The sequence below is a fragment of the Carassius carassius genome, chromosome 25 (assembly GCF_963082965.1).
Source record: "Carassius carassius chromosome 25, fCarCar2.1, whole genome shotgun sequence".
Taxonomy (NCBI): Eukaryota; Metazoa; Chordata; class Actinopteri; order Cypriniformes; family Cyprinidae; genus Carassius; species Carassius carassius.
The window spans coordinates 13372556-13387762 of NC_081779.1; the positions used below are offsets into that span (position 1 = coordinate 13372556).

Here is a 15207-nt window from a genome sequence, read left to right on the forward strand (position 1 = left end):
GTTCTTATACTTTTATGGAGACAGGGATACATTTTTCAAGATTCTTTCAAGTTCAAAAGAACAGCATTTAGTTAAAGAAGGAAATATTTGTAATAAATGTCTTTACCATCACTTTTGATCAATTTATTCTATCCTTACTTAATAAAAACAGAATTGTTTTTCTTTTATTTACTAACCACACATGTGAACAGTATCATGTTTTGGTTTTAAACAAGAGTGGTAAAAGCATTCTGAACTGACTCTCTTAAATTTTCGGGACTCATTTGTCTTGTGTACACTTAGCATTTTCTTTCATGGTACCTCACAGACACAAATATAAACTGCGCACTTTCAGAAAGTTTTAAATCCCATCACTGTCTTTCCAGCCAAGCCGCTCATCAGTTTCGTGGTCTGGGCACAACACAAATCCATGTGCTCTACGCACTGTTATAATTTTTTTCAAAAAGCATTTGAAGCTTCTGTCAGTTAATTAAGGATTAACGGATGAGGTCATGCCTTCACTGGACTCATTTATTAAATGACCTCATTTTAACTTTGAAACGCTTTCTGGAATGATGGTCTTTGACTGTGTGAACATATACATACACAACACACACACACATCAGCCTACGAAAAATTATCTTTGCTCACAAATCTTGTATGCGGCTACATATATCATTGTCTGTTGAATAGTAAAAAAATTGTAAAGTGATGTCTCATCTGTAAGCCGCTTTGGATTCAAAGCATCTGCTAAATGTAAACGTACACATGTAAACAAAAGCTATATTTTTTCATAAAGCCATCTCATTAAATGCATGAATGCGTGCTCTCAAATGAATGAAAGCACTTACTTTAATGCAGTTCGTCATTTGTCTTTATAATAGAGCATAATCTTGTTGATTAATGGCCTTCACATCACATCTGACACGCTCTACAAGCGTTATCTAAATATTCCTGGTTCCCAATTAACTCTGGGGCTGTTTTTAACATTGTATAGACACCCGTCTGGCGCTCACCTTGCTCCACCCTGCTACTGGAAAGTTAACGACATTCCAGAAGTGCCCAGAGCACAAGGCCACGCCCCCATTCTCTCATTAACCCAATTATCCTCATGGTACCTCTATCTCCTCGGAAACGCGTCACTACCCCAACCCCTTCCCCATGCAAGAGGCCATGAGAACATCTGCAGAACAAACAAACAGACAGAGGAGGAGGAAAAGGAAGGACACATGTGCATAAACACGTTTTCTCCGGGCAAGGGCTGTCCTGTTTGGCTACAATAGCTGTATTCATTTTTATAGAGCGGCTTGGTGAGGCATCTTAAAACTCAGTGTGGTTTTGGAATGCCTCCTACCTTCCAATGCTCTCTAATTTAGGGTCTTATTATAGCATGGCGCACACACACTTATGCGAGCACACATACATTTGGGACAGAAAAGCACTCGTCATTTCTGAAGGGGAAAGACATTAAATCATGCTGCTGGTTCTTGTGAGATACGGATCGCAACTGCCATTTACACATCGAAAACCACACCCGTAAAAAAATACTACACCCCAGCCCATTAGAAACGCACCGATGCCCACACATCCGCCTGTTATATAGAGTGTACGTGTCCTTCTAGCCAGTCTCTCTTCCTGTTTGTCTCTCAGGTATGGAGGGATTCCCCCTCCCCCACCAGACTGCTGGAGCCCCATCTTAATAAGCGAAGGAGACCGTTAGAGAGACCGATAAAAACAAGCACACAAGGAAAAAGAGAAAAGGGTGAATGACAGAAAGAGAGGGGCAAAGGAAAGGGAGAGACCAGAGATACGGCTGTGACGGAGATGTGCTCTGCCGTTGTCATGGTGACACTGTGGAGAACAGGTAGAGGAACACAGTCTCCTGGGAAAGAGCACCAAGCCCTGATAGTCTCCACCTTTCTGTTTCCACATCTCTCAGCAATTCATCCCTCTTTATTTTCTCTTTGTGTGGCTATACGAGCTCTGGTCCTAAAATGGGTTTCTACAGTACAGCATTATAGCTTGTCATATTAAATTACAGCATGTTCTGCCTTTTACCTCACAGGTCAAGGTGTGAAAGCAATATTCCAGGTTCGATATAGGTGAACGAAAATCAAGCATTGCCGACATAATGTTGATTGCTACAAGAAGTAATTTTGGTTCATCCATATTTTTCTTTTTATAGCTGAAATCTACATACACACTTGTTTATGGGGACTCTCCAAAGGTGTAATGTTTACATTGTAATACCTCTCACACACACACACACATAAGTATATATATGAGAAAGGATTTAAAAGCAGAAATGTATTATCTGAGTTGTAAACTTAGAAAAAGTTAGTTCATTTCAATGTTTTAGGCATTGCATGGCAAGTAAAAATGGATATAATTTAACACAGAAAAGGTTAGAAAGCATCATTTTTTTCCACACTAAAATTGTTAACAGTCATGTTGTTTACACCTTGGGGCTTTACTGCTGAAACTTTTTTAAGTGTACAGATCAGCCCCATTCACATCCACGCTTTGAAAGCGCCTCACTGTAACCTCACAGATTTCTGGTTTTTTTTGTAATCAACACAAACTCAAAATACATTCCTTCAGCTGAATCCACAAGTGTTTTTCTAACTGAATTAATGAATGAGACTCAATAATTTGACCCAGATTTCATCTACTCGTATCCATCATGCATCCTTCAGGTTATCGGGCAGGAGGAGACTGACGGATGTGAGGAGGTCAAAGGGAGGTGAGCGCGATGTGGCTCATTTAGTTTATGTGAAGCAGGTGGGTTAATACAGTGAACCTCCTCGGCTAGCACCTTTAAATTAAATACTTTCACACCATAACACAGTGCCATTTGGTGGACCTGATAATGTTTTTTATTTATTTATTTTTTTACAACTCTAGTGGTGTCAGCTGGAAGCCTTAAGAAATGCACTTATTATATCAACATGGAATTACCACAGTGTTTGTTGCGAGACTGTGGCTAGGACTGAGATTTGCTTGGAGAAATTTAGAGCGGCCAGAGGTTAAACATTTGGACTGGCCTTAAATAGAAGTGTCTGAGAACATACATCGTCAAATTAGAAACAAATTCAACATGTTCAAATTTACATGCAGAACTTGTGCTTGACGCTTTTTTGTGAAGGAAAACGTGAGGCAGTTCACATAGAATGTGTTTTTGCATTAAAAACTGTGAAATGTGGGGACATGAGACACGTTTATTAATATGTGAACTACTTTAAACTTGAGTGGCGCATTTTGAAAACGCAGTTTCATGCGTGTCAAGACATGAGATGTGTACACCACAGTCAAACACGTCCGCATACTGCATGTATGTTTACATAGTAAAAGCACAGTTGAACTGAAAAAGTTCTGTGTAAATGACACATATCACATTTTTTTAGCAACTCAATTGAAAAAAAGCACATTTACATGTGGAATTATAATCAAGCTACTTTTGGATTTGGAATTTCCAAGCATGTAAACAATGCAGAAGCCAATGGTAGCCTGATTAACATGTTTACATGCTTGATGCAACTAAGCTAGAATCAAATTATTAGATTAACAGACCTAGTTAAACATTACAGTCAGACTAAAGTGTTTAAATTACATTTTATTGCTTGATTTAGACAAATTATTGCTTTAGTACCAACTGAAATTTTGAAAAATAAAATACAATTTCTGACGTTTATGTAAACTATATTACCAAGATTAAAAGAGGTCTCTTTTCTCTCACATGTGTCTCTGTACAAAATCTTGTATTAGAACTCCTGAAAAGGCCTCAGTATGTCACACTGTGCTCAGAAACTGAAAGTGTGCAATTAAAAGTCAGAAACTTTTAAATGAAGTCAAACATTTCTCATTAAATTATTCCAAAACCAAATGATCACTGTTGTACAACTGGATTTTGGTCGGGTGTGTCACTACTGACTGTTTTTGCTGAAATCCCTGCCTTTTATGTTGAAGGTCAGAGGCCCGCCCCTACGACCCCCTCTGATCATTTCAAACGGGTCAGAAGTTGACTTTCAGACTGTAGGGTCATTATCTCAGCAGGGCTGTGGGTGCCAGGGCTGTTAACACCCAACTGTCGAGAGATGCAGTCATACACACTGGCACTCAGATTATTCAGCAACTGGAAACCAACTAGTGAGATACTGGCTTTACTGTATGCCAATGAATGATTGTGTCATTTATGACTAATTGTAACACTCCTGAGAAATTCCAATGTTGCTTACATGACTTCCTTCTATGGATCACAAAAATAGATATTTTGAAAAATGTCTGAGTATTTTTTTTGTCCTTACATTGAAAGTCATTGGGATCTAATGTTGTTTTGGACTCTTTTGGCTTTCACTGTATTGACAAAAACAGTTGAAATATTCTTTAAAATATCTTCCTTTCTGCCACGAAGCAGAAAATCATACAGGTTTGGAATGACACAAGGGTGATTAAATGATGAGAGAGTTTTCATTTCGGCTAAACTATGTTGCATGAACCGAACACCTTGGCTCCAATCCCATATTGGTTTATTCTACCAAGCATTGCTTATCTTCCTCACAGGCTACACAGACTTTGAGCGAGGCATGTCCCAATCAAAACTTTAGCTGAGTGAGAAAGTCAGCAGCAGAAACTTGCTGTGTCAAATTGCTTCACACATTCCTCTCCACTCATTTTCTCTCATTCCCTCCTCCTCATTTCCCTCCCTCTCTATGGTTGTCTTTGTCATTTACAGCACAAAACACTGATTCAGTGCTGAACCCAGGACTCCAACATGATCCTTTAAAACACACACAGCTCCCAGGAGTGGATGCATCTCCATTAGCTCAATTCCCAGATTTAAATTAAACTCCATTTCTGGCACCAAATGCCAGAAAGGATATGACACCACTCACCTGATCCACATGAGACTTCCGTTTCGAGAAACCACAACCAACCATTCATTACCAATGGTCAACTACAAGAAAACATCTACTCCTCAGCTACCTCAATAGAGTGCAACAGAAGCGTTGTAGAAGAAAAATCACATTGTCTCCTTATATATATATATATATATATATAAAGTCAACCACTTTAAATAAAGAAATTTACATTTCTCCTTTTAAAATTGGAATATTAAAGCCAATAAGTACACAGTCTCTGTATCTTGGTCTCTTCTTGCATCAAAGTTTGTAATGCTGTAATTAATTTTGTAGCTGGTTGGTTTAGATAATGGCAAATAACTCTTAAACAAATAACTTTAAAAAAAATACTTCGGAATCAAGGCCACTGAAAAACCATAACCGTAGTAAAGACTGAGTTTTGTTCCAATTTTCTAAGGATTTCATCAAAGCATTTCCTCGCACGCACTGCTCAAAGGTAAACACACGTCTCGAGGTGGATCCTGTGTTCCGCTTTTTTAATTCTCAGAAGCATATAATTTAAACGATATAAAAGTAAAAAAAATCTGGGTTCCGCTCTCTCGCGCTGCGAAGACCAATGACGCCATCCCCCCGCAGCCCCTCCACACCCCACTCACTCCACCTCGGGCGATCTCCGGCCAATATCATCCGCCGATCGGCGACACTTTCAACGCTCAGCCAACACCTCCGACTATTACCCGCTACAAACCATTATTATGCAGTCCTGCTGTAATTAGCGACTATGTCTGGAACCCAGCGACCACTCTTGACCACAGAGAGAACGGTACGTGTGGAGGGACCACCGACAGGCAAACATGAGGGACAAAGGCGTGCAATTAAACCCTAATTAGATGCGACGCGTTAATTATAGTTTATTTTTCCCGTGCGCGCGCGCACACGCACGACCCCAAGCTTCACACCAGCATAATCAGACAACCGGGGAAGGCGACTAACGGTGCGTCCCTGACCCACAACACAGACACCAGCCACCCCATCCAGACCAAAATGGCCAAACAAGGCAAAGGTGCCCAGGAGAAATCCGCACGGTTGTGGCTGGCTCGTAGGTCCCAGTTCGAGTTTTCTCCAGCCCACTTGCAGCGCTCCCCAGTCCGCCAGAGACGCGCTGTCTGCGGTCAGCCGACAGAATATGGGTCGCGTCCAAGATTAACAATCGAACAGCAGCACACGGCTACTGTCGCATAATTTATGACCTTACTATTAACACTCTTTCATTAAGATTACTGCAAGTAAACACGAACATAATACCGAATGTGAATGTTGGACATGTTGTGTGACCGGCGGTAAGTCGCCCTCTCGTAACAATAGATCCCAATAGTGTCATTCTTACCAGTGCAGTCTGCGCCAGCAGCAGCGCGAGCGCCATCCAGCACAGGAGCTTCATGGTGCTCCGAGCGCAGTAAAACACGGGGCTCGCGTTCTCGTTTCCGCGCTCCTCTTTAAGATACTAGGTAGGAGTAAACCTTTCGCTCAGTCCACGGTATCCAACTTCAGGGCAGGCGCTTTTGTCGGCACATCCGTCTCGTCAAATCCCCACAAAACCACGCGAAGACCGAGAAGGAGAGGCAGCGCGCACGGCCTCTTGTGATTTCCTCCCCTCTGACTTGAGTGGTTGAGACTTGGTGGATATGGAAGCAGAGGGAAGACCAGAACTCCTCTCTCTCTCTTTCTCTACTCTACGCTATGGCGTGTGTGAGAGGATGACGGGTATTGGGTGGATTTTCCTCGTGAGGTTGAGGATGCCCCCTGCAGCCCAGTCAAGCATCGACGTCTTCCCTGCCTCTCCCTTCTGCTCCCCTATCGCGATTTCCATCAAAGCGTCCCGAGACACTGAACATTTTGTCAGTAGTGGGCATGTTTCTAGTAATACCGCTTAAATAACTTCATGATACAGTTTTGAGTCCTAGTGAATATAACGTGGCCTTTAATGCCCATTATAATGTGTTGGTGGTGTTTCAATATGTACATAAAATTGTTTTAAGTCATTTATAATTAAAAAATATATAAGTCAAAGGCCTTATGATGCATAAGAAACAAGTACAAGAATTAAAGTGGCAGTTTTTTGGCTGACCAATATTTGGCTGGGTTTATGAGTATGGGTGAGATGCCTTCAGACTAGCCTACTACATTATTCATGACATAATATCTGTATTTAGAAAACGTCTGATGCACTGAGCTCGGTTTATGGCCCGGTTTCACAGACGGGGCTTAGCTTAAGCCATGACTAGGCCATAGTTCACAATTAGGATTTTAAAGTAATTTTTATAAACATGCATGAGAAAAAAAACATTACTGGTGTGCATCTTGAGACAAAACAAGGACACTGACATATTTCAAGATCAATCCGTGCAAGTTTCTTTCAGTTGGAACAGCTCAGACTTACATTTTAGTCAGGGACTAGGCTTAAAGGGATACTCCACCCCAAAATTACAATTTTGTCATTAATCACTGTAACATGTCGTTCCAAACCTGTAAAAGCTTCGTTCGTCTTCAGAACACAATTTAAGATATTTTGGATGAAAACCGGGAGGCTTGAGACTGTCCCATAGACTGCCAAGTAAGTTACACTGTCAAGGTCCAGGAAGTATGAAAGATGTCGTCAGAGTAGTCCATCAGCCATCAGTGGTTAAACCGTAACGTTATGAAGTGACGAGAATACTTTTTAAGTGAAGAAAACAAAAATAACTTTATTCAACAACTCCTTTTGTCAAGTGTCCTCTGTGTCTCTCCACATCACTCAAACTGCCTTACGCTCTTCTGTGTCAGCTGCCCCACAAGGATGCACTTTTTTCTTTCAAATCAAAGCATAAATACACGTAGAAACAGCACATCCTTGTGGCGCAGCTGATACAGAAGAGTGTAGGCAGTTTGAGTGATGTAGAGACAGAGGGGACTCTGTACATCTCTCAATCATCGTTATATTGCATTATGTTTTGGCCTAATAATTAATTAGGGCAAATTAATTATTGGGGCAAATAGATTGACAATTTATATTTAAATGAATTTTATGCAAGTAGTCTGCTAACCATTAAGATCTCATTGATGTACAATGTATCAGAATTTCATATTACTGGCTGTAGAAATAACAGCAACTGCATCTAATTTTATCTTTTTGCACACTGTGACCTCTGAACATATCTAAGGTGCTTTTTCCTCAAGTCTGAACTCCATATTCTCACTATCATGCTATAGAAGCCAAAAATGTCAAATGATGCAAATATGATACAAAACATAAAACTTTTTTTTGGACTGATTTCTTTTCTATGAATTCATATATCCGAATTTACAGGGTTATTATTCATTGTACCTTTATGATGGCACAAAGATCTATTCTTATCAAACTTGTTTGTGCTGAGGCCCATCCACAGCAAGAACCGCAAGATTTAAAATTGCACAACTGGCAGACGCTTTTATCTAAAGAGATTTGTGGTACATTCATGGTATTCATTTTGCGATTACACGTTCCCTGGAAAAATGTTACACAAGTTTTACATTTCAAAACCAAAAGAATCCTTCATCTAAGCATTTCTGCTACTTTCAACAAGACCGTAGCTTCAGGCAGCTACATTTAGAAACTCCAACTTATCACTACAGGAAAATTAACAAATACATCCTTTGTGGAAGAGGCTATTCATGTTTCAATAATATCACACGTGTTTAATGTTGAACTAAAGCAACTAAAATGCTTCCAAACACAACCTCTGTGTTCAACAAGAGTAGTTTTTCAAATGATTCCTAAAAAGTATGACACAATAGATTAGAATGATCACAGTGCTAAACACAAAACAAGCACATCAAAAAGGAAGAGTCAAAGACAGTTCTGAAATTTTGAAATTTTTTCATTGTTTTGTTTCAAAATAAAGATCACACATTGTTTAGAGACAATCTACAACTGGAGTTACAAAAAATAGTTGCCCAGGCAGAAAGCACACACAGCATCTGTTACCTATACACATTATGGTTACAAGTGTGCCTGCATAAAGAGAATCATAGGAAATATACACAAGGCTGTTTAAATATACACCAGAGTGTTCCAAATCAAAAACCAATGGCCAATATGTTACAATCACTTACAAGTAGACAAAAGAATGGTAAATCTGTACACACCTCCAACTCTTGACCCAGGGCAGTCGAACGCGTCAAACACACAAACGCGCTTGCTGCTACCTGCCCAGGAGCGAGGGAGGGACTATAAAAGATCTTAAAAAAATGAAAGGGATGAGTGGAGGTGAAAAAGAGGTGGCTGGTGAATGGCTAAAAGCAGAGTGTGCACTTTTCTCTGTTCTTTGTACATCTATGCAGTAATAATTCAAAGGGCTTCAAAACCAACAAAAATCTGATATTACAATTTACAATATATAACAACTCATAACTCATAAACCACAACCAAAGAGGTGAGAATTTACACTGAAATGCACAAGATTTTCTTTTTTCCATTTTATCATTTTTTCCCCTCCTCATACCAAAAAAGGGCTGTAGAAGCGAGTCCACATTTACATTAGCGAAGGTTTACAAATATACAATTATACAATCAGAAGTATGTATTCACTACAGGAGAAGATTATAGATACAGATTGGACATCAAAAACCAGAAAAACTACAAAGTTTTATATATATATTTATATATATATGCAAAGGTCTACACCAAGTATGCACTAAATAGTTTATAGAAGCAAGACCAAAAAACGTCTCCCATGCTAAATGTCTGCGTGTTAGCAATAATATGCGTGTGTGTCATGACAGAATATGCGCATAAGAAAGGTGTCGCGAAGCAATAAACTGTGTTTGCGCAAGCCTACATGATCAAATGTGGGATTAATCAAATATTCTCTCATTTCATACAGGACCAAAAAAGGACCATCATTTAGGTAGTAGAGTGAAAACGGAAAGAAATGCTAAAAGGGAGAGAAAAACAAAAAACAAAGGTCATAACTCAGGGATGACTCGGTGATGAGGGGAAGGTTTTGTCCATTCCACCCCAACCTCCCTACATTGTCGGGTGTATACAAACACGCTCACACACACACACAGACAGACCGGCATCCTAGATGAGTTATGAGAAGGGTTTACATGATGCCATTAGGGGGAGCACAGAGTGGGCCGAGGTCAACGCCGTTCTTCATGTAGTACTTCTCCAGCTTGGCCAAAATGTGCTTTCCGTACGTGTACTTCCTCAGCGTCGCAATATGGGGTCGGATCTACATAAAAACAACGAACAATCATTGTTCGGTCACAATTTATTGGCGCTTTGGCACAAGGATGTAAAGAAGAAATACTGCTAACTGAATAAAAGACGCACCTTGTGCATTACAATCTTGCGTTGTGTTGGCTCAGCCACATCGATCATCTTCTGCACAACGTAGTTGGCGTACTGGTCCTTCATCATGGTGTATAAGGCACTGTGGGGCCCGTCTGCCATACTGCACACCTCATCAATCAGCATCGCCCTCTCGGCACGCAACGAGTGGGTCACGCACTTTTCCACCACGTTACTGGGAATTAAAAAACACAAACACCTGTAAATAAAACACTTCCTCCAGTGTGCCTTTGTGTGGCGGATTATCGCGTAAATGCTTTGTGCACACCTGGCAAACTTATGCTGGCTGAGCCCCAAAACATTTCCACGGATTTCAGATACAATCTTGCTCTTGTCCTCTGCGCGGCCGTGCTCCAACACGTGCTGAATTACATAATTCCCATACTGATCCTATATGACAAAGGAGAGAAAAAAAGGGGATTTGATGAGAGGTATGGATGAGATCCTGGGTCAGAACAGAAAGACAATGCTTCATAAATCACCTGGACCAGCTGCTCGGTGTGTTGATGTATTTCCTCCAGTATCGACAGAGTCTGCTCAGGCAGGCAGTGCTCCAGAATACGCTGGATCACCCGACAACCATATGGGTGTGTAGACAGAGCAAACACCTGCACAACACACACCGTTATTAGTTAAACATACACACATAAGACAAAGGTTTTAAATACATTTGAAAATAAGCCATTCCAGAACCATGAATGGATGATAAAGCAGTTACAACCTAACACATACAGGTTACAAACTGCATGTTAGAAGACTTTTCTATCCCCAGGACTCATTTTATAGAAGAACATGGGGCCCATAGACTACTTATTCACTATTGCAGCCATTTTGGCCAGTGTGGTCCACTGAAGAGGAAACACTGAATTTGACAAGACTGCATTTATACAAATATTTGACAGGATTATTATTATATGTATATATTTGTTAAGTTTTGTAGTTCAGATTGTTACTTGACTATATTGCTATCCAATATGCTGCAACTTTGGCTCCAACACACAAATAATATATATATATATAATAAGTGTGTCAAATTCTACACTACTGTTCAAGTGTTTGGAGTCATTACAATATTTTTGGGAAGGAAAATTAATACTTATATTCAAACAATATGGACTAAATTGATCAGATGTGACAGTAAATACATTTACAAATGCCTTTTTTTAACTTTCCATTTATCAAAAAGTTCAGAAGAAAAAAAACTTAAGAAAATTAAAAGCATACAGCTTTGCCACAGGATTCACATAAAACTGAAAATACATTTTTAAAATATATTAAAACAAGTCATTTTAATTTGTAAAATATTTAATATAATAATAATTATTATTATTTTACAATATTGTGTTTTTTTTACTGTATTTTTATCAAATAAATCAGCCTTGAGCAGAAGAGATTTAAAAAACAAACATTTTTCATTAGACATGTACTATATAGGTAATTTTTTCTTCATATGTTATACTATGACTCAGCCTCTCAGTAGTGCACTGCATTTCAAAAATCAGGCCCTCCATAAATAAACCACAAAGGTTCCCATGGTACACTACACACACACAATTCAGGTCCTTCTATTCAAAAAGATAGCATTTCTCATGGTTCAATACAGACACACCTGTCCTTTGAAGGCATCAATGATGAACTGGAGAGCATGAGGCTGGACACACTCAATGCATTTCTGCACAACATGATTGCCATTTTGATCCTTCACACACTTCAACACGTGTCCGTCAAGCTCCCGAACCATCTCATTCTGCAAAAGACACAAACAATTAAGATTAACAACCATATGGGTGTGTAGACAGAGCAAACACCTGCACAACACACAGTTATTAGTTAAACATACACACATAAGACAAAGGTTTTAAATACATTTCAAAATTAGCCATTCCAGAACCATGAATGGATGATAAAGCAGTTACAACCTAACACATACAGGTTACAAACTGCATGTTAGTAGACTTTTCTATCCCCAGGACTCATTTTATAGAAGAACATGGGGCCCATAGACTACTTATTCACTATTGCAGCCATTTTGGCCAGTGTGGTCCACTGAAGAGGAAACACTGAATTTGACAAGACTGCATTTATACAAATATTTGACAGGATTATTATATATACATATTTTTTTTAAGTTTAGTAGTTCAGATTGTTACTTGACTATATTGCTATCCAATATGCTGCAACTTTGGCTCCAACACAACATTTTTATATATTTATATATATAAAAATTATAAATGTTATATATATATATTTGACACACTAATATATATATATGTATATATATATATACACTAATAATATAGATAGCGTCAATTTCTACACTACTGAAGATTAAATTCATACAAGCTGTGTAACATCACATCAATGTGAAGAATTATAAAGTGAGCGTGCAGCCCTTCTTAAACTTACAATGACTTGTTGGTCCGAAGGGATAAACTCCAGAGCTTTCTGGATCACTCTGCAGCCGTACATCTGCAGTGCCAGCGATAAAACATGGCCACGGATCCGCTCCGCCAGCGCCAACTTCTGATCAAGACTGCCAAACTAAACACATAAACGGCTTTTAGCAGAAGCCTCTCATCTTAATTGACATCAGGTACACTTAATAAACATAACTGAAGAACTTTCTTATTTTCCTGCTTTGAAACATCCTGTATTGCCTGAAGCGCAATACAAATAAAATGTGACTGGATTTGCACAATTGCAGTACCAAATAAATCCGGTTCAAGTTTGAACCTGCAACCTTCCTGTCCAAATATGTGAAACTATGCGGTTCATCAGACACTAAAAATGATGCATGTATTGACAAAAGAGCTTTGTATTACCTCAAAGAACTTCTGGATGACATAATTTCCAAACACATCAACCATGAGTTGGTAGGCTGCCTGCAGTATCTCATTGAAGACCAACTGACGCTCTGCAGGACTTGCTCTCTCCAGTTTCAGCTGGATAAACCTGCACACAAACCAGATGGTTTTTAAAACAATTTGAACATTTTATTTGTTATTCCATGTGGTAACATCGGGGTCCTGATTTCCTGGCATCTGTGAGGTGTAGCAAACATCTGCATTACCTGGAGCCATGCTGGTCCTGAGAGAACTCCATGACGTGTCCTGCGATTTCTCTCAGTTGCAGGTTGGGGTAACGGTTGTTTCTGAAGTCCTCAAGCAGACGGCTACGTCCCGATGGCATCACGTCAGACATGCCGTAGCGTAGCCGTGATGACGGGAAGAGCTGGCTGCTGGGACTGAAGAGAGACGAGCCTGTGGTGGCATTGCGGAACTTGGCCTCTGCTCCTGGAGCTGCAGAGATGAAACGCCCACTGCCATTGGTCAGGCCACCTGAGAGGGAGGAGCCATAATCGGATATCCAATAGATTCAATCATTAAATATTTTTAATGGAAAGATCACTGAAACATACGTGTTCAACTCACCAAGGTTAAGACTGCTTGAAGATCCATGAGTTGAGAGCGAGGGTGGCGGGGTGAGTGAGTGGGAGGGGCCTTGGTTTGGAAGAGGCATGCCAACTGGGCCAGGGGAGGAGCTAAAGCTGAGGCCATTGTAGAACCCCCCATGACCAATAGGGGTGAGGCTACTGGGTGTGCGCTTGTACAGATCAGAGCTACCCGTCAGAGAATCTCGACGGGACCCACTGGAACTGGAATTAGCCACTGCAAAAAAATAAAAATAAAAAAATACAAACAACATAAACTAAAATTAGACTGGAGTCAAACATGACTCCCCACACATTTTTATTGCATTAAATGCAAAAATTTGAGCATAAGGAACAAATATAATTTTTGTTACAGATTTTCCAATGGTGCAGTGTTCTTTAAAGTTCACTTATTTTCACAATTAGCATTGTGCAGGACATTCACAGAAACTACTTAAGTCACATTAAACCACATTGGCAACCTATTCCTAATTTGAAACTCCTGAACAGCTTTGGCGACACTGCCTATGAAACAACTTTTCAGAAGCAAGTTATTACATTATTGTGGAAGATTTTATATAATATTATGGAATGTGCATTTAAGAAGCAGTATTTTATGCTGATGCTGAAAGCAATAGCCCTCCAGCAATATATTATAGTGATTTTTATTTTCAACATAACTGAACTTGAGATTACAATACCTGCTGTGCCAAAACCCCCGAGTGCTGCTCCAAGTGTGGCTCCCAGAGAAGATGATGGGTTGGCACTGAATCCAAGTGAGGTGCTTCCTGGCTGGGCAGAGCCTTGTGAAAATAGTGAAGAGCTCTGTGAGGAAGAGCTTGGGGAGCCACCCCCATAAAAAGAGCTTCCTCCCAAAGCCCCGCTCCCTTGCTGCCCATGACCCTGCTGGGAACTCAATGCACGGAACGCACCGCTTGCTCCACCACCGAGACCGCCATTAGCCCCACCTGCTGAAGCAGCAGCAGCAGCCACTGTTTAAAGGGAAAAAAAATAATAAAAATAAAAAAAAAAGGAGAAAAGAAAAATATATTTAAATACAAGAGTACATTTCGAAAAAGCTTAATGGTGTCTGTTTACTGTGCAACTTTGATTTGTCATTTTCAAACATGTACCTGCTGATGGGCTGATGATAACCGAGGCAGGGGCCATAAGTCGAACTGGGCCACCACGAGCACCTGTATTCACCACAAGTGCACCCGTCTGGTCATAATATGCAGCTGGAGCTAACATAGGATAACCTGGAATATAACAAACACATCTTTCATTAGACATAATTCGAACCATGAAAGTTTAATCTGTAAAAGGAAGTTCACACAGACTTCATTACATTACAGATTCATTACATGTGATAATTCTAATATGCCGATGTTTGTGCTCAGGAAACAATTCTTGTCATTATCCATGTTGGAATGCATGCTGCTTAATTTTTGCAGAATACATTTTTGCATTCTTGTTTAAAAAAAAAAAGCATTCAAAAAAAAAAAAAAAAAAAAAAAAAGCAATTGTAGTGTATATTCACAAATAAAATTCCCTTTCCTATATAG

At 39.7% G+C, this 15207-nt stretch overlaps 2 protein-coding genes and 2 non-coding genes across 6 annotated transcripts in view; all 4 read right to left on the bottom strand.

Moving 5' to 3' along the window:
* The window catches only part of LOC132104231 (syndecan-3-like), a 30351-nt gene extending 23732 nt beyond the window's left edge, over positions 1-6619 (bottom strand). Inside the window, exon 1 of the mRNA XM_059509546.1 lies at positions 6226-6619. Within this exon, the coding sequence (XP_059365529.1) occupies positions 6226-6279 (54 nt within the window). The 5' untranslated portion in view covers positions 6280-6619. The remainder of the gene's footprint in view (positions 1-6225) is intronic.
* Positions 6620-8713: 2094 nt separating this feature from the next.
* LOC132104232 (pumilio homolog 1-like) overlaps positions 8714-15207 on the bottom strand; it is a 32050-nt gene continuing 25556 nt past the window's right edge. For all 3 annotated transcript variants that reach the window (XM_059509549.1, XM_059509548.1, XM_059509547.1), the window contains exons 12-22: positions 14776-14901; positions 14344-14634; positions 13644-13880; positions 13283-13550; positions 13035-13164; positions 12619-12753; positions 11822-11959; positions 10695-10820; positions 10481-10602; positions 10195-10387; positions 8714-10093 (exon numbers count right to left, since the gene is read on the bottom strand). In XM_059509549.1, coding sequence (XP_059365532.1) covers positions 9962-10093; positions 10195-10387; positions 10481-10602; positions 10695-10820; positions 11822-11959; positions 12619-12753; positions 13035-13164; positions 13283-13550; positions 13644-13880; positions 14344-14634; positions 14776-14901 — 1898 coding nt within the window. In that variant the 3' untranslated portion in view covers positions 8714-9961. The remainder of the gene's footprint in view (positions 10094-10194; positions 10388-10480; positions 10603-10694; positions 10821-11821; positions 11960-12618; positions 12754-13034; positions 13165-13282; positions 13551-13643; positions 13881-14343; positions 14635-14775; positions 14902-15207) is intronic.
* LOC132104916 (small nucleolar RNA SNORA5) lies at positions 10957-11094 on the bottom strand. The gene has a single exon (XR_009423633.1). It is a non-coding gene; the product is annotated as a small nucleolar RNA SNORA5 (small nucleolar RNA).
* On the bottom strand, positions 12155-12292 carry LOC132104914 (small nucleolar RNA SNORA5). Its single transcript, XR_009423631.1, has one exon. It is a non-coding gene; the product is annotated as a small nucleolar RNA SNORA5 (small nucleolar RNA).